A 27,142-nucleotide genomic window follows, 5' to 3' on the forward strand; every position below is an offset into this window, starting at 1 on the left:
TCTATTCACATTTCTTTGGATGAATTCATTTACCATCTACTTGATTGTTCCTGAATCAGTCTTTGTGGCCTAGATCTCTCTCCTGAAACCCAGATAGCTATGTATGTTTGCCTACCATTTCCTTTTGACATTGCATGGATACTCAGGTTAAAAGTATTTGAACCTAAAATCTTTTCCCCTCAAGTCTGTTCTTCGTCTCGTACACATTCGTTTATTCAATACCTGAGTGCTTTCCTATATACTGCTGTTCCGTGCTAGATCACTAGATATATGCACACACTGAGGAGTCAGGTAAAGTTGTTGTCTTAGTCTAGGGGGGAGTGACAGGCGTGAAAACTGAAATAGGTGATGACAAATAGGAGAAGAAGAATAATCAGGGGACTTAGTTAGGGGAGGAGGAGTCACTGAGGATATGTCTACTAGAATGATATTTAAGTCGACACCTGAAAGATAAATGGGGGAAAAATGGGGGAATAAATGGAAATTTTAGAAGGAGCATGTATGAGATCCAGAGGTGGCCGAAATCCTCACATTTTACAGAACTGAAGAAAGCTATGTAGCCCCCAGTGTTGTGGGTGAGGGGAAAGGTGTCAGGACACCATGACGACGGGGTAGATGAGAGGCAGATCATAGATGGCCTTATAAACCATGTTAGACAGTTTTAAAATGTATTTTTTGTTTATTGATGAGAGAGACAGACAGAGACATCGATCTGCTGCCCCACCCATTTATGCATTCATGGGTTGATTCTTGTATGTACCTTGACCCGGATGGAACCCGTAACCTCGGTGTGTAGGGATGGCACTCTAATCACCCGAACCACAGCCAGGGCCCATGTTAGAGATTTTAAAGAGTTTATGGTACATATAGGAAAGCTGTACAAGGGTTTTGAACAGAAAAGTGGTAGGATAAGATTTTAGGAAGATAAGTAATTTAAGTTAATGAAAATAAATGCAATGAGAAGTGAATCATGTTTGCCCTGAATCTCAAAAGTAAGATACCACGGTCTCTATTTCAGCTACCTATACCAGAAATAAATGTAAGAACCCTCCTCAATTGTCTTTTTCTTTAGTTTGGCCTCAGTCTTACAACGTCTTACCGATTTTACATTTTTAACTTGTTGTACACCCAACACCTTTTTTCATTCTAGTCCAGCTTCACCTCTTAACTGTCCTCCTGTCCTGTAGTTATATTTTCATGTCTCTGTCCCACCAATACATGAATTGTCCAATTGCCTCCATCCTTTACACAGATAACTACTACTCATTTATCCCTTACCTCTCCAATTTTCACTTTGGCTTGGGAAATTTTTACTTCTATTCCTCTCTCAAGTCTCAGATTTAATGTGTCCTTTGGGATACTTGTCCAGTTTCTATGTTCCTATGACATTCTTAGCTTCCTGTTAAAATTGGTGTAGTCTCTTCAAGAACCTGCATGTTTCTGTTTACTTTTCTAGGTTGCAGTTCTTTGAGGTCCCACCCTAAACCAAGGGAAGTTCACCCATTTTCCTGATTCCCCACACACCCCTCTGACTCTGGACTCCAATATCTATCCCCCTAGACCTGCAAGGCTGTCAAAAGCACTCCTCAGTCGCTTCTTTCAGAAAGGGCAAATGCAGGGCTTACTTCTCCCAATCACTGTATTTCACCAGTTTCTGACATGGTAAGGAAGTCTTCAATGTATTGTCAGTTCTTCAGTACCTTTAAGCAGGTGTTTTTATAATTTGTTCCATTTGTCTAGTTGCTCAGCACACATACATGTCTGATCTATCTGTTCTGTTATTTCCAGAAGTGAGAGTTCTGGGAGTGTACTTTGCAGTCTATAGCTATTTGATCTAATTTTCCAGATTTTGACATATTTATTAATCTGTTTTTAAAAACTATGGTTAAAGTGAGAAGTTCTCTCTATATAAACACAATGGAGAATTCTAAAGAATCTAAATTCAGGTTTTAAAAAAAAGTTAATTGGAGTATAACATACATAAAAATCTACAAGTCATAAGTATATAGCTCAGTTAATTTCACTAAGTTAATACAGATATGTAACAGCACTCAGACCAAGAAAAAGAGTGCACCAAGATCCAAGAAGCCCTTCTTATGTCCCCTTCCAGTCATGGGCCCCCTAAAGATAAACCCTCTCCCAACTTCTAACAGCACAGGTTAGTTTTGCCTGTTTGAACTTTTTATTAATGGAATAGTACAAAACGTGCTATTGCCTCTGTCTTCTTTAGCTCAATGTTATGTAGATGAAATCCATATTATAATTTAGACTTTATTTTAATAGGTTTACTGTAGGTTGGGGGAGATTAAATAAAGGAGGACTTGGCACGTATGTTCTGCCTCCAGATCAATTTGGAGAAAAATCTATTGTTCCACAGCTCAGTGGGTACAATAGATGGGTATTTTGGGTGTAGGGAATTCCAGGATCACTTTCAACATATACAAGGAATGGGAAAAGGGTCTGGGATAATCTTCAGTTGACTTTTGCGGGGAACTAAGCTGCTTAGCATGTCAACCCCTTTCCCCATCCATTTCTGGCACTGATAAAAAAATAGCTTTATTGAGATGTAGTTCACATATTATACAGTTTACTGGCATTGGTTTTTGATTGAAGTTAGCAATGTGGTCACTGGAATTAAAGAGGCTGGGGTTTTCCCCAGGGAGCTGCTTGACTTCTAAAAGGGATGAAGGGCTTCTACAATCACCATTAGATCCTGCATGGGACATGTCCTGTCTCTCTTCTCCCTATACCAGAATCAGGTCACAGTGGAAATGAAAAGCTTAGAGATTCTCAAGTACAAAAGTGATCAGACTACCAAGTTTCACCAAATACATGAGGAAAAACAATATCATGAAAAAAAGTACCAAATTCAAGAAATAGAAGAATTAATACTGGGAAATTAGAGTTAATATAGCAAGATGGTTTTAAAGCAAATATATTATCATAGATTTGAGAATGTTGCATACTTTACTATGAAACAGATCTTGGACATTACAAATATTATTAAAATGAACTTAATATCTGGGCTACGTGACCATGATACCAAAGCACAAATTAGATGCAAGAGCAAACTGAAATTCTTTGAGAACATAGAGGAAAGGTCAAGGGATTAGAAATAGTGAGAACAAGCACCTGGTTAAAGATTCAGGAGTTCACTGTTTATCTAATAGAAACCGCAGACAGGACAGAGAAAACGGAAGGGAGGAAATAAATCAAGAAAAATTTCCCAGAGCTTAAAAAGACAAAAGTCTTACCATTGGAACAATCCAGTAAGTGCAAGTAGAATAAATTATAAAAGCCTGCACCTAAATACATTATGGTGAAATCTGAGAAGACAAACAATAAAGGGAAATTTCTAAAAAGCTTTCAGACAGACAAAAAAGACTACAAGAAATAATCATATTTCTTAATGTAACACAGTCTTTGAAGGCAAGAAAACAGCACATTAAAAGATAGGGGAAATGATTTTTTTTTTTTTTTTTAGCGGACTAGAATACTATACCTACCTAACGAAACATTTAAGTGGGAGGGGAAAAATACATATTTTTGATGTGCAAGGAAGACCTCAACCAGTTTTTCCGAATGTTAGCACCTTATGTAACCATCGGACACTTGTCAAAACTAACAAATGAAAATTGCTACATTGTTATTAACTGAACTCCAGACTTATTTGAGTTTCATCAGTGTGTTTTCTGGTCTAGGATCCAGTCCAGGACCCCACATTGCATTTAGTTATATTTGTGTCTGATTCTTTAGGATGAACCCAAGATTCAGCAGCCCTGGTAGTGGGGACACTTTGAAGAGATTTCTCTCTCACTCTTACTTCGTTCTCTGTCATTTTCTCTGGCTTTTTTCCATGCACTCACACACATACACATATGACTGTGCAAATGATGATGAGAGTTTTCCCTTTCCATTTGGGGGATCCCTAGAGGACTGATGAGACAGAAACTCCATCGACATTCAGCTGCAGCTGAGGCAGTGCAGTTTGCAAGATTCAAGAAAGGAGTGGGGTGAGCCTAGTCATCTGCTGAGGATACAGTAGGCATAGTGAGAGATGAGGTCTTAAAAAGAACAACTGCAAGGGGAAGAGGGAAACTATTGGAGAGAAGACAAGAGTTGAGAATAGGAGTGATTACATAGGGCACATTCTGAAGGTTCAACCAGTCAGGTGTTGCTTTATATTGTGTGATGTAAAGGGGAGAATTAACGCCAATGGAACATAATTTTCTATGCATAGCATTCACCCTTGCCTGCTTTGCATCTGAAATGTAGTTTCTGTTTCCTTATGCGAGAGGATGGGGAGAGATATGAGCTGGGGTTGTGAGTGGGTAGGGAAGTAAGATAGGAATAATGTCTAATGTAATTAATTTTTAATTCAATATAAAAAGAGCAGAACTTCAGGGTTCTTGTCTCCCAGCTCCAAATTGTCTTTTTTCCAGTAAGTAACACTAGCCAACTTTGTGCATTTGCTTTCTTATAGATTCCCCTCCTGCCTTTCCCAGCTCTGACTTCTTTTGTCATATGTGAGACGTCTGAATTTTAGAAAGTTTATGAGGAATTTTGGGAAGTTGAAGAGGAGAAAGCAGGGAGAACCTTGGGGATATCTGTGTGAACTGGGGTATGATTGGTGGGGAGGAAGCTCTGCCTTTAGACAGAGTCCACTTTTTTGTATTTATTTTAAAACCAAAAAGCCAATCAATTAATTTATGATAAATACAGCTGTCAAAGTGACTTGAGTGTTGGCATCATCCTTTGGCCACAACCTTCTCTGTAGGCAAATTATGAAAAGATGACCGTGAAAATGAAAACAAGGGACATAATTATATGATTAGAATGCTTGCTCTCACCACGCTAAGACAATCTATAAAGGGATTCACTAAGACCACTTTAGGGTGATTAATCTGGGAAGAACATGAGGAATAGATTAGAATGGAGTGAGATTAACAACGGGGAAACTAATAAGGAAAGAGTTTTAATGATTCAGATGTGAGATCAAGGAGAAATGAATTAGTGGCAAAAATTACAGAAAGAAAGAATTGAACTCAAGGACAATTTTGAAAGAGAAATGACAGGACTTTTAAGCCCGTATTAGTCTGCTGATACCATAGAATACCGTAGACTGGATGGCTTAAACCACAGAAGTTTGTTTCTCACAGTCCTGGAGCATGGGAAGTCCAGAATCAAGGTACGGACCAACTAGTTCTCTGGTGACGACTGTCTTTGTGGGGTGAAGATGGCCCCCTTCTCGCTGTGTTCTCACATAGGAGCAGGGCAGGAGGACTCAGAGAAAGAGAGCCCTGGTCCCTCCTCCTGTTCTTGTAGGGACACTAATCCCATGAGATCCCCACCTTCATCGCCTCATCTGAAACTAGTTACCACCCACAGGCCCCACCTGCCAATACCATCACTCTAGGGGTGAGGGCTCTGACGTAGGGCCTTTGGGGGGACAGAGTCTAGTCCATAGCACACAGAGCCTGAATAGTTACACGGAGGAGACATAGTGGAGAAAAAGACAGCATGAGATTTCTGGGCAACAGTGAGAAGGATGGCCTCATTATGAGAAAAATAATGAGGAACAAGTGTTGGTTAGGGTAGGAAAATCATGCATCATTTCTGAATATTGAGTTTAAGGTAATAATGGGACATGCAGATATAAACATCTATCAAACAGTTAAAAATATGAGCTGGAATCTTGGCAGACTCAGAGAAAAAATGAAAGGGTTCAGAACCTTCAGCATGTAAGTTGTAGTTGAAGCATGAGAATAAATCATATATCTGAGAGAGAGAGATTTAGAAAAAAGATAACATTTCCAAGGCTGAATCTTTGAGAAGCCACTCACTTTTTGGGAAGTAGGATGCTGAAGATGAAGGAGGGGTCAAATGGATGACTTGTCAGATATTACCTGCGCAAGACAGTGTGTGTTCATGCATTGGGCCTCAACTCATAGTAGTAACATGGCTGAGTTCAAAACAAGATAAATATTAATCTGCAAGAGAAACTGAACAGAAACGCAAGTTTACGAGGAGGGTTGACGTCAGCCTGCAAGGCTCCAGGCTGAAAGCAAGCAATGGTGTTTTGGATTTATAGCTCCTGCAGGATAATGGTGGTTAAAGTGTTCCACGTAAGACAGGAACCAGAACCACACTTCGTGTTAGATGTCCGGGCTTTCCTCAGCCTCACACCATCTCCGGACGAGTGTCTGAAAAAAACCGTTGGCTCCTGCTTGGGATACGTACAGGGCACACAGAGCCTGGAGAAGAAGGAAGGTAGCAATATAGTCTTGAGACTTGGAGTGAATCAGATTGTCCAGTGCCTTGTGACTGGATTTGTGATACCTCTATTTAATAATCTTGCCCTGGCCAGACGGCGCCATTGGTCGGGACGTTGTGCTGTACACCAAAAGGTTGCGGGTTTGATCCCCAGTCAGGGCACCTACGGGAGGCAATCCATCGATGTTTCTCTCTCCCATTGATGTTTTCCTCTCTCCTCCCCACCTTCCTCTCTCTCTAAAATCAATAAATATATTCCTGGGTGAGGATATTTTTAAAAACATATTAAAAACTTACATTATATTTAAAAGTTACATTGTATTAAAAAACCCCAACAATCTTACCTGCTAGTATAGCTGCTAGTAGTTCAGGATTGGCTGTCCAAGGAATCAGGTAGAAACCAACCAACCAACCAACCACAAATCGTTAGATAGGGAGTGTTGAAGATGGGAAAAGAAGAGAGAAAAATAGGAACAAAAGTCTCATACAAGATACATCCTAACAAAGGTTACAAAACGAATCTAATGGCAAGAAACATGACCAAGAAAAAAGTTATGATTATGAGAATTCAATATACATAAATGGAATTTTTCATGGAATAAGATGTCAAAGACCTTAAAAAAGTATGTTTAGGATTGAATGAAGGAATGAAATTCATAATGAAAAAATTATCAACTAAAATCAAACATGTATGACATGAGAACAGGTGGGTATGAATACTGCAATTTAGCTATATGAAAAATGAAATATTTACATCATTGAAATAAAAAATTTAATAGTTGGGACACACACCTGGTTGGACACAAAGAGAATTAGTGAATGGGAAGATAATTCCCAGGAATTCACTTAGAATGCACCATGAGAGGACTATTCAACGATGTGCTTTGCTGCTTCAGGCCACAAAGGCTGCAGATACATTAGTGGAGTTTTAGCCACCCTGTGTGGCATGGACTAATAAACCCATCCCTCAGGCTGAGAGCCATAAAGAATGGAAAGTCATATTCTTGGGACACTCACTTCTTCCAAGTGTTTCCAGAATCTACCTGCTTTTGGTTAGTCTCCAATTCCTTCAGGGTTTTTTTGTATTTTATCCAACGTTTGTAGTTTTTATCTCTGAGCGGGTCTGTCCAGCTGTCATTTATTTGGCCATACTGGAAGTGGGACGTGTAGGGGCTATAAGTTTGGAGAAGATTTTCCAGAACATCAGAGCAAAGAACTAAGAGAAGAGAAGAGGGAGTTTCAAAAATGAATAGGGAGGTATTTGAAACACTGGAGTTAGTCACCAAGAGATAAGATAATTGTAATTGACTATTAGGAAATTACGAGTGACTATAGAAAGAACCTGCTTCAGCAAGGAGTTGATAATAGGTGGGATGCTGAGGAAACGGAGGCAGGAGGTGGAGTAGTGGAGATCACTTATTCAGTGTGAATACAAGTACAGCTTTTCCAGGTTGGAAGGTTTATTCATGGCTGCGAGCAGAATGGAACAATGCATGAAAAGATGGATATTTAAAATGCTGGGAAGAGAGAAGATGGTTAATGGGAGCATCTATAGTTAAAGACATGTATTAAGAAGAAAAGGGCATTTCGCCTGACAGTGAGGATGGGCACTACTTCTGCAACAGAAGAAGAGAAAGAAAGGTTCACGCGGATAGGTGGAGACAAAGAAAAGAAAGGTAAGGGAGTTTACATTTGTTTCTTTGAAGTAGAAATTAGGTCATGTGTTAGAACGCAGAAAACAGTCCAAGTTGGTGAATTAGCCCAATGGACATGTTAGAAGATTGAAGTTGTAAGAGCCTAAATTGCTAATTAGGCTATCAAGTATGTAGATGATTTCAGGCTTTGAAACAGTCAGAACTAACCGTGATGGAATGGGTACACCTGAGTGGCTGAACAGTAATACTAACAGCACCAAACACTCGTATGTGCCAGAGATTATTCTAGATTCTCATATGTCATTTGAAGTGTGCCAGGGATTGTTCTAGATCACTTAGGCATACTCATTTAACCCTGACACCACTTCGAGGTAGCTGTGCTATTACAAGCATTTTGCAGGTGAGGAAACTGAGACGTAGAGAGTAACTTGCTCCAGGTCACACTGAGGCAGAGGGGGAATTCAAACCTAGGCCATCTAACTCCTGAGTCTGTACCCCTTGACAACCTATACTCTACCAGTGGGGTACTGGAGGTTTAATTGATGGCAAATAGCAGGATTAGTAAGCAGGACAAGGGAGGCTAGTTTTCCAACACATACCTTGTTACTTTGTTGCTGGGTTATCTAAGACACCACTTTTGGAAAAAAGAAAGTTTAATTATTGTTTTCTTTATTGAAGCCTTAAGCCTCCCAGACATTTCTGCATTAACCATTGAGTTTCCTTTTCTTTTCTTTCTTTCTTTTTTTAAATCCTCACCCAAGGAAAGGTTTATTTTAGAGAGAGGGGAAGGGAGCAAGAGAGAAACATCGATTGGCTGCCTCCTGCACACACCCTAGGGGTCAAACCTGCAGCCTAGGTATGTACCCTGATGAGGATCAAACCCACAACCTTTTCGTGTATGGGACAACACTCCAACCAACTGAGCCTCCTGGCCAGGGTGAGTTTTCTTTTAATCACACAAAATACTTGTCATCTCAGAAACTAATATGATATTCATATTCTCTCTCATAATGATTCTAACTTATTTTACCCAAAATTAACTCTTCATCATCATTTTTTTACAACACTGTTTATCTTTGAAGAATGGAACTTCTTTGTGGGAATGAACAATGGTGTAGAATGATCAGTGATTAGCTAGACCGATCTGTCAAGAAGTGAGGTGACATTGTCCAGTCAAATTTTATGATCCGATATTTTATGAACATTTCGCCAACACCATGAAGCTTAGCAACTGTGTGTGTTGAAATGGGCAAAGCTATCCATACTTTTTGTGCTATGCAGAAACATCTCTCATTATTTGTTCACGTTTTTCTTAATCGGCAAAGATTTATTTTGACTATTTGTACATATCATATACAATTTAACATTCTTTCCCCTAAAATAAGGATTATTCTTTTTGTTGCGGTGAAAAAACATTGATCTAGTCACCAGTTGTCAGCATTAAAACTAATTGGTTAACTTACAGTTTCTATGGCTTTTACTAAATCAACTTGCTTTGATCATTGTTCCTCAGCTTTCACAAACTATTTAAATTGTTTGAATGAGAATGATCATAACAATTGGCAATTGTGCAGTATTTTAATTTGAAAAGGACTTTCACATCCATTATACCATTTCACCTGCTCACTAACTCTTCAGGCGACAGGGCAGGTTTTATTGTTCCCATTTGACAGATGAAGAACTTAAGGCCAAGGGAGATTAAAAGATTGGTCCTAGAATGAGCGTTTATTCACGTGGTAGAACTGAGTCTTGAATCTAGTTCTGACTCCAAGTCCAGGCTCAGATTGTCTGCGTGCTCCAGATGATTCTTTAAGTATCTTCCTATCAACATGCAGGATGCCCTTTTCCAACGCCTTCCTTTCTATTGGCTTCGTTTGCTTTCCCAGCAGAGGGTCTTCCTGACATGCCAGTCTCCATCCCGGCTGGTTGCAAGGGAGCCCTTCTGGGTCCCTCCAGTCTCCAGTCTTGTATTTTTCTTTTCTGTGGCCCTTCCAGCTTTGCCATCCAAGGAAATCTCCTTTCTTAGCCCCAACTTCTGAAGTCTTCTCACAGCCCCCTGGCACTGGGACCTCCCATCCTATCATCAGCAGGAGAGCCCATCGGCGAGGGGAGGCTGAGGGCGGGGAGCGCAGCACGCCGGGAAGCCATGCTGGGGGTTACTTCTGCATTTCCTTCCTCGCGGTCTACGGGAGCATCCTCGCCGCCCTCCTGCCCGGTTCCCTCCTGCCCGACCCGGATCCGCCTCCCCCTCCTTCCTCCCGGAGGTTGAGACGAAGCGTGGGACGCACCTGTGTCCCTCTCCGGTCACCTCGTTGAGGCATCAGGGGCTGCTCGTGGAGCAGGATTTACAGGCCCAGAGAACGCCAATGGGAGATCCAAATGGTCGGGGACTCCGGCACTTTAAGAGGCTTTTCTCTGGGAAACACCCGTCCTCTCCGTGCGCCTTATGAATGGAAATACTCCTCCCCCGGTCGAGCCCATTTTCCCTTTTCACCAGGAGCCGCAGCTTGCTCTCTCCTTTCGGTCTCCCCGCCCACAGCAACGCGGGCAGCTCCAGGAGGGGACGGACAGGAAGCCTTTGGCCGCCTATTAAATCCCACCCATTTCTCCGGGGGCGATTTCCTAACCTTCCGGGACCGAATTCTGCAATTTGATGTGCGTTTTGTCCGAATGGTAGCGACACGGGCCTAAGGGAGGGGGAAAGCGAGGGGGTGGGGGGTGGGGGGTATGCGCTCTTTTCCTCGCAACATCGCTGGCGGAGCGAGGGAGCTCACACGACACAGATTTTGGGGCAAAGCCTTTCCATCTGGACAGCACCATGTCCACCAAAGCGGAGCAGTGTAAGTAGCAGCCGGCCCGGCGTTCCGGCCCGGCCTCCGGCTGGGAGCTATTGCAGTTGCCGCGTTTGCGGCTGCCGGGAGACCTTGGCATCGTGCTGGTGCGGGGGTGGGGGCTGAGGTTGGGGCGGGTCGGGGGTGAGGGGTGGAAGAGAAGGTGGGGGAGGGTGGACGTTGATGGCAACGCGGCGCTGTCCCTGGTGCTGAAAAAATAATGTGGTCTTGCTCGCGCTTGTGGTGGGGTTTCGCAAGACTTGAAGACCCTACAAAATGAAATTAAAATAGGGTCATTGTGGGGGGGGGAAGAGGCCTCGTATCTTTCTGATAAACATTTCAGTGTCTCTTGTTGGAGTGGGGGAAGGGGGGCAGCGGCAAATCAGGGGCGGGGAGCTTTCAGTGCAACCGAAGCCGGCCTGGCCTTCTGAGCATGCCCAGTTCTGGATGCTGGAGCCATAGGGGAGTTTGTCTGCAGTTTCCACTTCGGGTTGGAGAAGCAGAAAACGAGAGAAGGGGGCGGCGGGGGGCGGGGAGCCGGCATCTGGGCAGAATTCAGGATCCAGCGTGAGGATAATCAGTTGAGGAATATCAACACTGATGCTAAAACTAAGCACAACCGTAGGTCAAAGCAGAAGTCGGTGCTTGCAAGAAAGTGAAAGGGACTCTGGGAAAATGATCTAACCCTTTGTAGGGCAGCTCCCACCAACTATAACAAATAGCAGGAGGGTTTTAGTTGTCCCAGCAATGACCGACTGTGTGTTTGGTTGGAAACAACCTGCTAACTAACTCCTCGTGTACAGAGGAAGTTTCCAATAAGGTCCCTGTAGTCTCTTATTGCAGTGCGCATTAATAGGCCTTGACTATGCACTAGGTAGGCTGATTAGTGTGAAACCTTTTCCTGTGTGCACTTGAGGGATTCAGAAACTTAAACTTCTGATTGTAAATAAAGGATGTTTTTATTAAGCAATGTGTTTGAATTTTTAACAAATATACCATCTCATCGATTCTTGTTTCTTTCAAAGTAGTACCCAGTTATATGTTGATAATGTTGTCACTGCTTCAAAGTCCTTATAATTCTTCTTTGGAATGGCTATTACAGGCATTCTGTGAGACACCCAAAACAGTAGTCTCATGATTTGGGGACAGTAGCATGTATATGATAAAATGTAGTCTGCCACTTACTCACCAGCTAGGTTAAGTGAACTGAAGACTCACGGAATCCCCAGACTGGCAGTTCAATAGAGATGGACTATGCACACCTACCATCCAGTGTTCGTACCTCTTTGCAGTGTTTTACTCCCTCATCTGTAAAACGGGAGTAATATTGCTGGTGGGGTTCTTGTGACTAGAAATGAGAGGATACACGAGAAAAGTTGAGTAGTGAGCCTACTACACAGAAAGTCCTCGATAAATGATGGTTATTTCCCACTTATAGTCCATCTCTTCTAAGTAGTTAGGAAGTTCTTTTGTAACTTTTGTTTTATTTGCCTGTCTCCAAAAGTTACATCTAACCCTCAAAGATAAAATTTGCTTCTGCAGAGGCTTTTGAACAAAGTTAAATGTGTTATGTTTTGAGTAATAACAACATACTTAGAATCAGTGTGGATCTTCCCACTTGAGAATATCACATCCTTGAAGGCTTTTTTATGGTATAGTTGTTAAAAAAACTATCACCTGTCATTTGCTTTCATAGTTACATATTATGTAAGTAATTTCAGGTTAAAGCCAGAGAGTATTACTGTCCTCTTCTTGTGTTTTCTCTTCCTTGTTAAGTTTTGAGATGCACTGGATGCTTTTTCTTGTCTCTTTCCTGGCATTAACTAATGCCAAGATAAGTAAAATCTACCTGTGGACTTGATCGTGTGGTGCAAAGAGTTTGCAGTTAAGTAGCTATTTTAGAATTATTTATAAAACAGATTTTTATCTGTAGATGATAGGAAGGGTACCATACAAAGCTAGGCATGTAGATTTGAGTTTTGTGTGTCCTTCTGATTAACTGTGAACATTGGGTGATTAATTTAACAGTTTTGTGTCTCAGACTTTTCATCTGTGAAGTAAGGAGTAGTAGAAGCAGCTATCTTTGTTTAGTCCTAAGGGTTTGGAGGGCAAAGATGGTAAATGGGAGTAGGCGGTAAAAAGGATATGGATGCTTTGGGTATTTTTAGGTATCTTTATTTAGACAGAAGGGAAGTTAAGAATTTCTTTTCTTTGTCTCTTACATGCATGAACATGAATGAGTTGAGACTCTAGGGCACATTATAAACCTGAAAATAGATAAAACACATAAAAGGCTACATAGTTGATATTCATGAAGGGGGAACACTTTTTAATAAAGAAAAGTTGCAGATCTGTCTTACTTTAGCCTCGGACTCAGTGTGGCCGGGGGGGCGGAGAAAAAGGGAAAGGGAGGCCATGAGATTTTTCTTTTCTACTGGATGTGAAGACCCTCGGGATGGGAGGGAATGACAGAGTTCATTTCTCATCTGCGTTCAAGAGTGTGCATAGTACCACTTGCCTAAGGACCAAAAGGGGAGAATTAGATTTAATATCACGTCAGAATATAATTTCTATTACTCTTCTTCCTGAGGTCTCTTGAGGTAGGTTAAGGTTTCACTGGTACAGGAAGTGGACATAGTTTTGTTGAACCAGCAAGAGGAAGTACTTGCATTTCAACCCAAGCAGATTACGTGACTTATCTTCGAAATATAATGTATCACAGATATGTGAAAAATGATTTTATTTTTATGTAGTGATATTTTCTTTTATGAAATAGTAGTAATAATGAAAGAGAGGCTGGCTTTAGCTAAGATACAGTTTGGAGACTGTTTTTGTGCATTGGTCTGTTTCTTACGCTGTGTGCAGAACCACGGTAAACAGAAGGCGAAAGCTTCCTAGCGGTTTCTCAGGTGATTGTACAAGAGTTAAATTTTTTCCCTCCAAGTGCTTCTTTTTCTTACAGAGTTCACTGTAGTGAAAATGTTTGTGTACCCGATATAGAATCTGGAACAATAAAAACAAAAATGTATAGTTCTTTTATTTGGAATTCTAAAGAGGAGTCCAAGTCTCCTGTACCCCCCACCCGCAGGTTTCTCTGTTTTCTAGAAGTTAAAATTGACCAATCTGGAGTACTTTGGGTGTACACTTTCAAAAGAAGCTTGCTTTTGATAACAGCAGAAGTTAAGAGCTGGGGTTCCAGAATCAGACTGCTGCCTGGGTGTGAATCCTGGTTCTGCTTTCTTACGATATCTGAGAACTTGGACAAGTTTACTCAACCTCTCTAAGCCTCAACTGCATTAATCTATAAAATGGTGATAGTTACAGTTGTGAGGATTAAATGAGGTGATCTATGAAAGTGCTCAGCCCAGAACCCTGGCACATAATGAGGAGTTCATAAATGTTAGCTATTATTATTATCATCACAAATCTTGTACTTGCTGCTACATTATAAATTATACGTTTGGATCTAGCCACCCCCCCCAAAGTATTATTTAAACGGGACATGGACTATTGGACTATTTTTTTATCTCTCCTCTACAGCAATTAGCCTAACCCATTTTGAGTGGGAGGGAATCTCTGCATGGCAAATCCTTGACTTGTTTTCTAAACAAAACATTTCTAAGGCATGAACTGCCTATCCATCACCTTTTGTATTATGGTGACAGTGGAACAGCTAGTAAACATAAATCATTACATAAATATCCATCAAAATGTTTGTCAAACTTGGGTATTAGCCTGCTGATAATTTGGGCATAAGCTCAGAATAGCTAATGATAGAAATGTGAGTGTATGCTATTTTTAATGTATTTGTCCTACTCAACATCTTTATCCCAGTAACTAAAAACCTTTTTGATTACATCAAAAACAAACATTTTAAAGAGTACAGCTAATTAGCAATATGATTTAAAGTTGAACAGGCCCTTCTCCTATATGTATTCAAGGGCCATGCTTGGAGAAATCAATAGAATGCAAAATTAAAAAAAACGTTTTGTACATTTTATGGTAATGTTACTAAAATAGAAAAGTACTTCTTTGGATAGCGCTGCAGCCCATACTTGTTTAGAAATCTTTGCACAACATTGCATCTAATTTCTTATAGATGAAACTCTAGTTTTATTCATATTTGCAAAAATTTGAGCATGGGTTATTAACCATGTTTGTGGTAGCAAAAGAGCACATAATTTTAACTCTTGTCTTACATGATTTCTCTGCATCATTTGACACGACTTTCTGTATTCCTTATTTAAACTCTCTTTCTCTTTTGGCTGTTTCTAGTTAGATTTTTTTTTAGGGCTACTTTCTTCTTGCCCTTTCTAAGCATGATTCTGTCACTAGTCCTCTCTCTCTTTTTAAAATCCCACAGACTTTTGCTCTCATTCACTTTCATATCAGTTATCATCTCTCCATGGATGATACCCAAATACAATTTTCTACTCTAAGCGTGTTTGTTGAACTATAAGCCACTATCTCTATCCAGGCATCCTCTAGGCATCTCAAACCCAAACTCCTTGTATTCTGCCCTAAATTTGTGCTTCTTTTTACATTACTCATTTCAGCAAATGGCACCACCATCTACTCATTAACCCTAGTCAAAAAGCTGGGCATCTTCTTAAACTTCGACTCTGTCATTAGTATTGAACAAATCATCAAACCCTGTTGATTCTAGCTGATTTAACCTCTTGATCTAGTTACATCGTTGGACATTTTTTATAAAAAAGTTCAATGTATCATGTTCTTTTTTCCCGAAATGCTTTCTTTCTCTCAATAGCCCACTTCTTTGCCTTTTTGTTGTCTAATACTTAGCTTGCAAGCGCTGCCTGATTGCCGGTCTCCCCCTGCACGCCCCACTTGTGTGCTCACACTGTATCGCAATGATTAGCTTTCTTATTAGGTGCCCACATGTACTTTGTGTGTAGACTGTATTATGTTCGTCTCTGTGACTCCAGTGTGCAAACACTATTGACCAGTGTACAGTGTTTGCACAAGAACTGTTTCCTGAATAAGTACGAATGTTACTGGGTGAGTTAAAAGTCCTTTATAAAGAAAGATTGCATAATCAAGTTTTTGGATATCATTAACTTGAAGATTACACACTTTCATCAGTGTGTAGTTCTTCATTATGTACAATGTTTTATCCTTTCTTTTCTAGCTAATTCCTATTATCTGTAATTGCTTTCTCTTTTCTAATTGGGTTGGCAAATATCTCCAACACAATGTTAAATATAGGATAGAGAGTGAGTATTCTTGTTTTTAATTTTAGTTGGGAAGGTTCTAGTATTTCTATTAAGTAATATATTAAGTAGGTAAGATATTCTTTTATCTTAAGTAAATAAAGTAAGATATTAAGTAAGATATTCTTTTGGGCTGAGGTGTGTACTAAGGAAATAACCATCAATTCCTATTTTATTGACTTAAAAAAAAACCTGAATGGTGTTGAACTTTGTCAAGTTCATTTTCTGTATCTATGGAGAACATGTGACTTTTCTTAACTTTATTAGTATGCTGGATTGATTGAATTATGTCATATTTTATTTAATAACTTTTACATTGATATTATATGTTAGATTTGTTTTCTTTTTTGCAGGGGTGGTGTGGGGAGTAATTCTAGTCAGGATCTGGGACCAATGCTGTATTTATGACATAAGATGAGTCTGGAAGTTTTCCTGCTTTTTCTGTGCTCTGGAGTGATTAAAGTAACGTCGAGGTTATCTGATCTTTCAAAGTCTGTTAGAGCCCCCTGTACAACCATCTGGCCTGGTGCTCTTTTGTAGTGGAGCTCTTTAACTTCTCTCTCTTTTTCCTCTATGACCCTTGTTCTGTTTGGGCGTTCTGTTTCTGCTGGGGTCAATTTTGGTAAGTTTTATTTCTCTGAAAAATTATTTAGTTCATCTAAGTTTTCAAATTTGTTTGCATAGAATTATGCAAAAGTGTCTTAGGAACTAGCCATTTTCCATTAATTTGCTGTAACTCATCATATCCAATGTTGTGTATTTAGGACATTTGTGTCCTCACCCCTGCTTCTTTCTTGATTGAGTTAGCTAGTGGTGTGTCTGTTGTTGATTTCTTTTCTAAGGAACTAGTTTTTGGATTTATTTATTAGTTCTACTGTTTTTTTGTTTCTAAATTCATTTATGCATTTATTATTGATTCTCCTTTTTCCTGATTTCTTGGTTTTATTTTGGTGGTTATTTTCTAGCTTTTTGAGTTTGGTGTTAATTTATTTATTTTAATATTTTGATATAGATATTTCATGCAATATAGTTAGCTGTAGCCTACAGATTCCTCATAATGTTAGGCTTTTATTATTATTTTCAAGTAATTCTGCAATTTAATTTTGTATTTTGCCTTTGACCCAAGACTTATTTTTTCATGTGGAAAAAAAATTTTGTTCTTTCAAATTTTGCTATTGATTTCTATTTTTATTGAATTATAGTCTGAGAGTGATATTTGCATTATTCCTGTTCTTTGGAACTTAGTGAAGTTATCTTTGTGGACCGACATTTGGTCAGTTTTTGTGAATGTTTTGTGTGCACTTGAAAAGAAGTTGTAATCTCCATTTTTGGAATCTGGAGTTTGATATAGATCTATGAGACCTATAATTACATCGTCTAGATCTTCTACACCTTTATTAACTTTTAGTCTGCTTGATTTTGGATTGTGAGGTATGTTAAAGTTTTCTATTATTATTGTGTTCCTGTCTATTTCTCCTTGCTTTTCTTGTAGGTTGCTTAATGAAAATTATTGCTATTATTGGGTTCATAAATACTAGTAGCTGTAATGTCTTCATTGTGAATTGTAGCTTTAAGCATTATAAAGTGTTCTTTATATATTTTAATGCTTTTTGGTTTCAATTCCACCTTGTCAGATATCAAGTTTATGACCCCTGTTTTCTTTTCGGGTTTGCCTTATATATCTTTCTCCATCCTTTTATTTTTAACTCTTTTGAATCTCTTTGTTTTAGGTGTGTCTTGTATTCTGCATAGTGTTGGATTTTGCTTTATTAGCCAATCTGAAAATCCTTTTCTTTCAATAGGTGAGTTAAGTACATTTACATCTATTGATATGATTAATATGTTTGGCCTCAATTTTATCATATTGTTTTATTTTTGTGTCTTTTGTATCTATACTTTTTTCATTATGCAGTGGGTTTTATTTGCTTGTTTGTTCCATTGGTTAACTTTATAGTTAATAGCTTTATATACCATTAGTCTGTATTTTTGGACTTAATTGGTTTCTTACGTTGAACAATATTGAATTAACTTGTAACTTTTTCTCCCCTGCTCCTTCTATCTCAGTATCTGGTCTAAAATAATATCCTTTTATTTCCAATTAATATTTATTAGGCAATCATATCCATACACACTCCTTATTTCCCTACCCCAGTTTTTTATTATTACCCTATACTACGGTCTCTTCTTTATAACTATGGTTTAGCTTTGTTCTACAGCATATTTATATTTAATGCTCACCACTAATTCCCGTATTACTGTCTCTTAGTTTCTTCAGTTGTCTGAATGTTCTTTTCTAGTAGATTCTTTAGGGAGGGTACACAGGATCATTGTGCCCTGAGTTTGGCAAGTTTATATAATAGTTTGTTTGCAGCTTTGTATTTGGAGGTCATTTGGGGTAGATGTCAACTGCTGAACTCATATTGCCCTTACTTGGGTGTCTTAAATTTGTTACACCCTTTTTCTGGGGGCTACTAAGAATTGTTGAAAAGTCTGGTGACAATCTTGTTTTCTTTTCCTTATTAGTGACAGCCTTTTTGCCTGGTTGCCCAAATGATTTTTTATTTTCTTTCAAAGTAGTTTTAACTATAATATGACTCAGTGTTGGCCATGTTGAAATGATTGTGGTGTGTCCTTTCAATATGTAATTTCGAGGTTTTTTTTAAATTTTAAAAGTGTCCTAGAATTACAGTTTTAATGTTTATTTTGTTCAATTGTTTGGCATTCTGTGCAATCCCTATCATATATGTGATTTTTTTCTTTTTTTGCTAATCATCTGTGTTAGATCAGTTTCTACTGAATGTTTTTAAAATTCCTTTCTTCATTCCTTTTCAGTTTTCTTAGAGTCAGCTGTACAATATACTTTTATTAGTCTATATGTAAGCTAGCTTATTCATGGTGATTTTGCATATAAATAGAATATATTTAGCTCTTAATTTGAAATGTCAAATAGAAATTAAAAATTGAAACTCTTCAGTTGAATATTCTCTGTCATAAATCCAAAGTTATTTACTATAAGCAAGAACAAGCTTCTGACTATGTCTCTATGTCTTTCAGTGTAGATATACCCAAGTACCAATGTATTGAAATACTCGTTATTTTGTCCTCTTGTTGTTTATTGTGGAAATGGTTATACATAAAAATACTCACCCATTTTGAAGGCACAGTTGATTGGATTTTGCTAAGTATATACAGGAGTGAGCAAAAGTAGGTTTACAGTTGTAATACAAATCAATAATACAATAGTTAATAAATAATACAAGAATACGCTCTGTTTCTTGTACTCACAACTCCCTGTACAATTGTGTAAGGGCCACCCTAATCAGTATAAAGAATAGTCCGTGTACCCTAAAAAGATTCCTGTGTCCCTTTGCTCTTGATCCCCTTCTTCTACCCCTGGTTCTAGTATTTCATATCCACGGAATCATGCAGTGCGTAGTCTGTCCAGTGTGACTTATTTTATTTAGCATAAAGTTTTTGAGATTCATTGATGTTGGCTGTAATATTTTGTTCCTTTTTATTACTCCTTAGTTTTCATGGTATGTATATATTATTTGGATTGTTTCCAGTTTTTGGCCATATGAATAATACTGCTAAAAGTATTTGCATACATATTTTTATTTCTCTAGGGAGGATACCTAGGAGTAGAATTGCTTGACAGTATGTCAGATGAATATGTAATGTTATAAGATATTGCCATATTGTTTTTTAAAGTGCTTGTAACATTTTTTTAATTCTGACCAGCAATGTAGGAGAGAGTTCTCGTTGCCCCAAATCCTCATCACGATTGGTGTTGACTTTTTAACTTTAGTTAAAAAAGTTTAGTTTTTAACTTTTTAACTTTAGTTAACTTTAGTCGTTTTAACTTTAGTCATTCTCATGGGTGTGTGTAATGGTGTTTCACTGTGGTTTTAATTAGCGTTTCTCTGAGGGCTAGGGATGGTGAGCATCATTTCACGTGCCTATTGGCCATTTGTATATTTTCTTATGGGAAATGTCTGTTACAATATTTTGTTCATTTTTATTAGATTTTTGGTCTTTTTATTGAGTTTTACGTAAGAGTTGTTTATATATTCTGAATTCAGGTTCTTTGTATTGAAAAATTTTGCTTTTATTCTGTGGCTTACCTTTGTGTTTTCTTAGCTATGACTTTTGAGAAGTAAAACTTTTAAGTTTTGAAATTAATTTTGTCAGTTTTTTTTTTATCATTTGTACTTTTGGTGTTCTGTGTAAGCAGTCTTTGACTAACTTAATGATACAAAGAGTTTCTCCAGTGTTTAATATCTAACATTTAGGCCTTTTAACATTTTCGGGCCAGTCTTTATGTGTTGTGAGATAAGGTTTGAAGTTCATTATTCCCATGTGCAATGTCCAGCTGTTCCAGCATTGTCTGTTGTAAAAATGATCTTACCTCCATTGAATTATGTTTGTTGCTTTGTTAAAAATAAACCAACCATATAATTTGGGTCTATTTCCAGGCATTATTTTGTGTATTCATTTACATATCTATCCTTATGCCAATCTTTATTACTATAAGTTTATAGTAAGCCTTGAAATCAGGTAGTATAAATCCTCCAACATTTAAAAATTGTTTTTAGCTGTTTTAGGTCTAGTGCTTTCTATGTAAAGTTAAAAACCAATCTCTCTCTTTCTCTTTTAAAGAAGCTTATTTGGGTTTTGGCCTATAGGTTAGTTGAGGAGGATTATTATTTTAACAACACTGAGTTTTCCAATCATTGGAATGATATGTATGTACACTTATTTAGGCCTTGTTTAATTTCCATTGTAATGTTGTGTCACATTGTTCATTAAATTTATTCGTAAGTATTTTTTTGAGCAGAGCTGTTTTCTAAATATCATTTTTCTAATTATATGGTGTATAGAGAAACATGATCGATTTTGGTATGTTGATCTAATATTCTACACCCCTGCAATGTTTAATTACTAGTCTAGTAGCTTTTGGGGGGAATTACGTATGGCTTTCAACACATACAATCATGTCCTCTGTGAATATGGTTTTACATCTGCCTTTCCAGTCTTTTTATTTCTATAGGGTGAGTGCACAGCCTTACATTGTTCTTGGTCTTGGGTAGAAGGCTTTGAGCCTGTCATAATATTAAATCAACCTCGCATTCCTGAAGTAAACCACATTTGGTCACAATATATATCCTTTTAAAATATTGTATTCCATTTTTGCTAATATTTTGTTAAGGATTTTTGAATCTATGTTCATGATCGATATAGGTCTGTAGTTTTTTTTTCCCTTGGTATATCTTTGTCTGGTTTTGGAATCAGTAGACTTGGTCCCATAACATGAGTTTGGAAGTGTTATATTTGCTGAAAGAGTTTGCATAGGCAGGATGTTTATTTTTTTCTTAAATTTTTGATAAAATTCAACACTGAAGCTGCTGGGGTCTGAAGGTGTTTGTTTGTGTATGTGTGTGTAGTGGGGGGAAGGTTTTAAATTTTAAATTAAAATTAGTTGCTGCAGAGCTATTCAAGTAATTTTTGTTGTCGTTTTAATTTCTCTTGGTCAACTTTGCTGTTTGTATCTTTCAAGGAATTTGCCCATTTTGTCCATTTATTGACATAAAGTTGTCTGTAATAATCCCTTATTCTCCTTTCTACATATATGTAGAAACTTGAGATCTCCTTTTATTTCTGATATCGGCAATCTATGTCTCTCTTTTTTCTTGACCTGTCTGTTCAGAGGTTTATCAATTTTATTGATCTTCTCAAATAACCAGCATTTGGTTTTGATTATTTTTTCTATTGTTTTTCCCCCTGCTTTCTGTTTTATTGATTTCTGTACTTATCTTCTGCACTGTTTCTTTCCTTTAGTTTGCTTTGGATTTAATTTGCTTTCTCTCTCTCTTTTTTTTTTAGCTTCTTAGAGTGAAAGCTTGTTTAATTGATTTGAGAGGTTTCTGTTTTGCTAATATAGGTACACAAAACTCTAAATGTCCTTGTAAGCCCTACTTTAGCTGCACGCCACAAATTTTGACAGGTTGTGTTTTCATTATTGCTTAGTCTAAAATATTTTGTAATTTATACTATAACTTTCCCTTTGACGCAAAGTTTCTTTAGAAATGTGTTAATGTTTGATTTACAAATATTGGGATTTTTCCTGGTTCTTATTTATTGTTTTTGATTTCTAACAATACCATTTTTGCCAGAAAAAGTAATCTATAAGATTTCAACCTTGTGGCATGAATTGAGACTTGTTTTATGCTCAAAACAGGGCCTATCCCAGTAAACATTCCGTGTGCACTTGAAAAGAATGTGTATTCTGCAGTTGTTAGTGACATGTTCAAATCTGCTGTGTCCTTGCTGCTCTTTGTCTAGTTTTCCTATCAATTGCTGATAAAAGCATCTTGCAGTCTTTACTATGATTATGGAATTGTCTTGTTTGCCTTTAAATCTATCAATTTTTGCTTTACATATTTTGAAGCTGTGTAATTGGATTCATATCATTTATGATAGTTTTCCAGTTGAAACATCTATTTTATCATTATGGGGTATCTTCTCTATCCTTGTTAGTATGTTTTCTTTTGAAATCTACTTATTTGATACTGACAATGCTACTCCAGCCTACTTTTGCTTACTGTTTGAGTGGCATTTACAGGGGTGGGGAAAATGTAGGTGTACAGTTGTGAGTACATGAAACAGAGAGTTTATTCTTTATTATTCTTTATTAATTATTGTATTATTTTCCATTTGAACGATTACAGACCTACTTTTGCCCCACCCTGTATTTTACATTCATTTCTTTTCAAACTTTAAAAATTTCCTATTGGCTTCTTAGGGATTGTCTTTTGCATTTTTAAGTAAAGGTTATCCTAGCAATTATAATGTATACTCTTAATTTTTCATAGTTAATATATAATTAATTATGTCCTCCTTTATTTAAAATACATAAATCTTGCAGCCTTATAGGCCCATATTCCTCTCCCTTTTATAGTTGTTATATGTAACACATATAACATATATGCTATATGAGAGTGTAATCCATGAGACAATGTTACGATTTTAATTTTAAAGTTATATGGTTAATAAAGAAATTAAGAGGAAAAGAAAACATAGTCTTTTGTATTTACAAATAGATTTGCCATTTTTGATGTTCTTCCTTCTTTTCTGAGGATCTATTTTCTGTCTTTAGCCCGAAAACTTCCTTTAGCTTTTATTGCAGTGTGGCTCTGCTTGTGACCAAATTTCTTAGCTTTCTTTGTCTGAAAATGCCTTTATTTTGCTTTTATTATTGAAGGATATTTTTGGTAAATAGAGAATTCTGCTTTGACAGTTTTTTTCCTTTCAGTACGTTAAAGATTTTATTCTATCTGGCCTTCATGGTTGCAGAGGGGAATTCAGCCATCAAATTGTACTACGTTTATAATATGTATGTAATATGTATGTGATATGTATGTGATATGTATTTTTTCCTCTTGATACTTTCAAGATACACTGTTTATCTTTGGCTTTTATCAGTTTGAGTTTCATGTGGGCTTCGATTGGCATAGGTTGCTAGATGTTTATTCTGTTTGGTGTTTGCTTGTTTTGTGTGTGAAAATTTCTGTTTTCATAAAAGTCAAATTTGGGAAATCTTTGGCTATTTTTCTTCACATACCTTTTTCTGCCCCATTCTTTTTATTCCCTCTCCTTTTGGTATTCCATTTACACATCCTTAATTTTACTGTTTGATGTTATGTAACAGGTCTCCGAGGCTCTGCTCATTTTTTCCCCGGTCCTTTTTTTCCCTGTGTATTTTTCAACCTTGAATACCTTTTACTGATCTATTTTCAAGTTTATGTACTCTTTCCTCTGTCCTATCCATTTGGCTAAGTCCATCCAGTGAATTTTTTTAGTTCAGAAATTTATACTTGTCAGTTCTAGAATTTTCATCCTTTCTTCTTTTAATCATTTTTATTTTTCTGTTGGGACTTCTTACTTGTCTGATGAGAGTTTCATGCATTGAAAGCATGTTTTGTTTTACTTCATTGAGGATAGTTACACTAGTTGTGCATACCTCTCTGTTAGTTCCAACTCTGTTTCACTTCATGATCAAACTAGACTATTTTCTTTTCTTCTGAGAATGTGTTTCATTTTCTTGGTCCTTTGTTGGATAACTTTGGATTGTATCCTGTATGTTATAAATATTAAATGGTGGAGATTTGGGATTCTATTATTTCCCACTGATGAATAGTGTTTCCTTTATTTTTCTAGGTCATTTTCTTGGCTTGACTTAAAGTGTAAACTCTGTTCCTTATGCAGTAACTCTGCACTCTGTTCAGATCTTTTGCCTTTAGCTGGGCTGCTTTGAGGCTGTTTTGTATCTGTGTGGTTCAGGGACCAGTTGGGGAGCTGGGTACTCAGAGGCTGCAGGTCCCTTTCCCCTTGTGGGATTCCCCCACTTGCTTCAACACTCACCGTTTGCCAGTTTGCCTTTTCTGGTTCCCAGGTCAGAAAGACTGGGTTGTTCTGTCTGCCTTCGCCACTGTGTATGCTGCATGGACTGCCCCAGGCTGAATGCCCCTCCTCCGTGGCAGCTGGAACTCCCTCTCAGAGTCTGTCACTTCTGTCCATTCTCCTGTGCTCTCAGGCCGTTGTTTTTTCATCATATCCAAGCTTTGCAGTTATTTTCCGTGAAAGGAAGAGAAGCTGTTGGTACAGGTTTAGTTTATCATAACCAGAAGCCTCTTTATTTCTTTTTAATTTTTAAGAATCAATCCTTCCTTCCTTCCTTCCTCTAGAGAAAGAGGGAGGGAGGGAGAAGGAGAGGGAGAGAAACACCAATGTACGAGAGAAATATCAGCTGCCTCTCGCATGCCCCCCAACGAGGATCTGGCCCTTGCAACCCAGGCATGTGCCCCAACCAAGAATCAAACCTGTGACCCCTTGGTTTGCAGGAAGACGCACAATCCACTGAGCCACACCAGTCAGGGCAGAATTCCTTCTTTCCATGTTTTATTTTTCTTAAGCATTGTCCATTGTGTTTATTTATTCCTCTTTCTGGTGATTGAGTCTTCATTTTAAAAATATTTTCTTTATTTCTGATTCTCTCCAGAGTTCTTTCACCTTCCTTTTCAGAATCTCTCCTCTCTATTCACCTAATTTCAGTGTGCTTAATAACTTAGTTTCAATCATTTTCTTAATTTCTTTTAGCTTGTTTTAAAGTATGAGGTTACAGTTTTTATCTGTGTAGTGCATGTCTCTGCTTCTTATTTTCTCTTATATGTTCTTGTACTTTTCTTTATTCTTGTTTATTCTATTACAGTTGTCCCAGTTTTTCCCCCTTTGCCCTCCTCCACCCAGCTCACTGCCCCCTTCCACAGTCATCCTCCGTACCGTTGTCCATGTCCGTGGTCATTCATTCAGGTTCTTCGACTAATCCCTGCTCTTGTACTTTCTAAGACTTTCCCCACTTTTATTTGGACTTCCTTTCTCCTTTGCATCTAATACCCTTACACTGTTCAATGCGAATGCTATTCTTAGCAGCTGCTTCTGAGCACAGGGCATTGTCTCGAACGAAGCCTTGGTTTGTTAGTGTTTAGAGCTGAGCATCCACTCCCTCACTCTCGACCTTATCACGCGAAGAACCTGCTCTGCTTTGGCTTCTGTTTTCGGGCTGGGCCGCCACAGTTTCCTGTGAGTACCTGTGGACCATATAAGAGTTCCCCTCTCCAGAGGGCCACTAGGCCCAAAGGCCTTCTTTTTTTTTCTTCTGGCATGGATGCTGATACCACGTGGGTGTGTAGCTGTCAGGCCTTTGTCCCATCCTCTGATAATTGGTTCACAGGGCTACTTTGTCCCCTAGTTCTGTTGCAGATTTCATCAGCCAGTCTTTGGGTTGTCATCCTCCTTGATTTATCTATTTTTAGTTGAGGGGTTTGGGTTGATTAAAAAACTAAGCTGCTGCCACTACCCTCTTCCAAGATCCCTCCTCTTTCAGCGTCTTTAACCAGACTCTTTTTAAAACTCTGCTCTCTGGTAGTTAAGATTCATTTCTTGAATCAGATGGCTGCTGCCTGTGTAACCAGCCTTGTGACCACTCACCCACTCCGTGTCTGTGTCAAGATGAAGGCATGGCAGCCCCTTCAGTCCTTTCTTTCCCTCTGTTGCCACTGAGAGGAGATGGCCAACATGTGTAAGTACAGGGGAACATTTGAATCGAAGACAATGTTGCGTTTGTTTTCTTACACCACCGAGTTTGGGCTTGTTCTTCAGTTTTTTGAAATTAAATAATACAGTGTTTACATTCACTATTTATATGTGCTCATTGGATGAAACTGTAAAGAAAAACAAGAGAATGCTTAGCAGAAAAGTTAGAAAAAGTATTTACCTTTATGGTGAGTGAGGGGGATGACCAAAGAGATAGATACAGAGAAGATACAGGAAATCGTCTTTTTATCTTGGTTGTGGGTATGTGAGTATATACTTAATATTGTTTTTGAAGCGGGATATGTAACTTATACCCTCTTTCATGTCATGAAGATAAATAGATTCCCTGGGGTATGATTTTGAATTCAGTCTCCTTGAGGAGGGCTGCTTCTGGGACATCAGTGAGCAAAGTCGGGAGTGAGTTTGGGAAAAGCAGCGTTCACCACAGTCAGGGCTTCTGGTGGATGCGGAAGTGTGAGCCAAGTACTGCACCTCTGGGGAGGGGGTGACTCTGTATTTTCTGCCTAAGCTCAGCATGACCTACCCCTAGTTCTTAGAAGTAGGTCAAAGTAGAATTCTTTGGAAGCAAAATGAGCGTCCTTAGCTGTTTCAAGAAACTGTGAAAGAGAGTAGGAACTTCATTGGCTTAGGAATGAATAAGAATGGGGGCACACTCTCCCAGGCACTCTGACTTGGGCACAAATCCCAGTATATCGGGCGTGGGGCTCTTGGTGACAACAGCTTCCAACAGTCTGGTGCTCGGACCACAGCACTCTGCTCTTGACTGATTGCCGTCTGTACCTGATGCACAACGGGGTCTTTCCTAGGAGAAAGGATGCATGAAAATAACTTTTTTGAACCCATAAATGTCTAAACATGCCCTTATATTTTATTTAGAGCTTGCCTGATTATCGATTTCTACTTTGAGAATAATTTTTTCCAGGCTTTTAAAGACATTGCTTCATTATTAGTCTTGTTTCTTCTGTTGCTTTTGAGAAGT

At 38.3% G+C, this 27,142-nt stretch overlaps 1 protein-coding gene across 2 annotated transcripts in view; it reads left to right on the forward strand.

Moving 5' to 3' along the window:
* Positions 1–10,655: 10,655 nt before the first annotated feature.
* UNC79 (unc-79 homolog, NALCN channel complex subunit) overlaps positions 10,656–27,142 on the forward strand; it is a 203,602-nt gene continuing 187,115 nt past the window's right edge. For both annotated transcript variants that reach the window (XM_045201960.2, XM_024567696.3), the window contains exon 1: positions 10,656–10,768. In XM_045201960.2, the coding sequence (XP_045057895.2) occupies positions 10,747–10,768 (22 nt within the window). In that variant the 5' untranslated portion in view covers positions 10,656–10,746. The remainder of the gene's footprint in view (positions 10,769–27,142) is intronic.

The sequence above is a fragment of the Desmodus rotundus genome, chromosome 7, assembly GCF_022682495.2.
Source record: "Desmodus rotundus isolate HL8 chromosome 7, HLdesRot8A.1, whole genome shotgun sequence".
Taxonomy (NCBI): domain Eukaryota; kingdom Metazoa; phylum Chordata; class Mammalia; order Chiroptera; family Phyllostomidae; genus Desmodus; species Desmodus rotundus.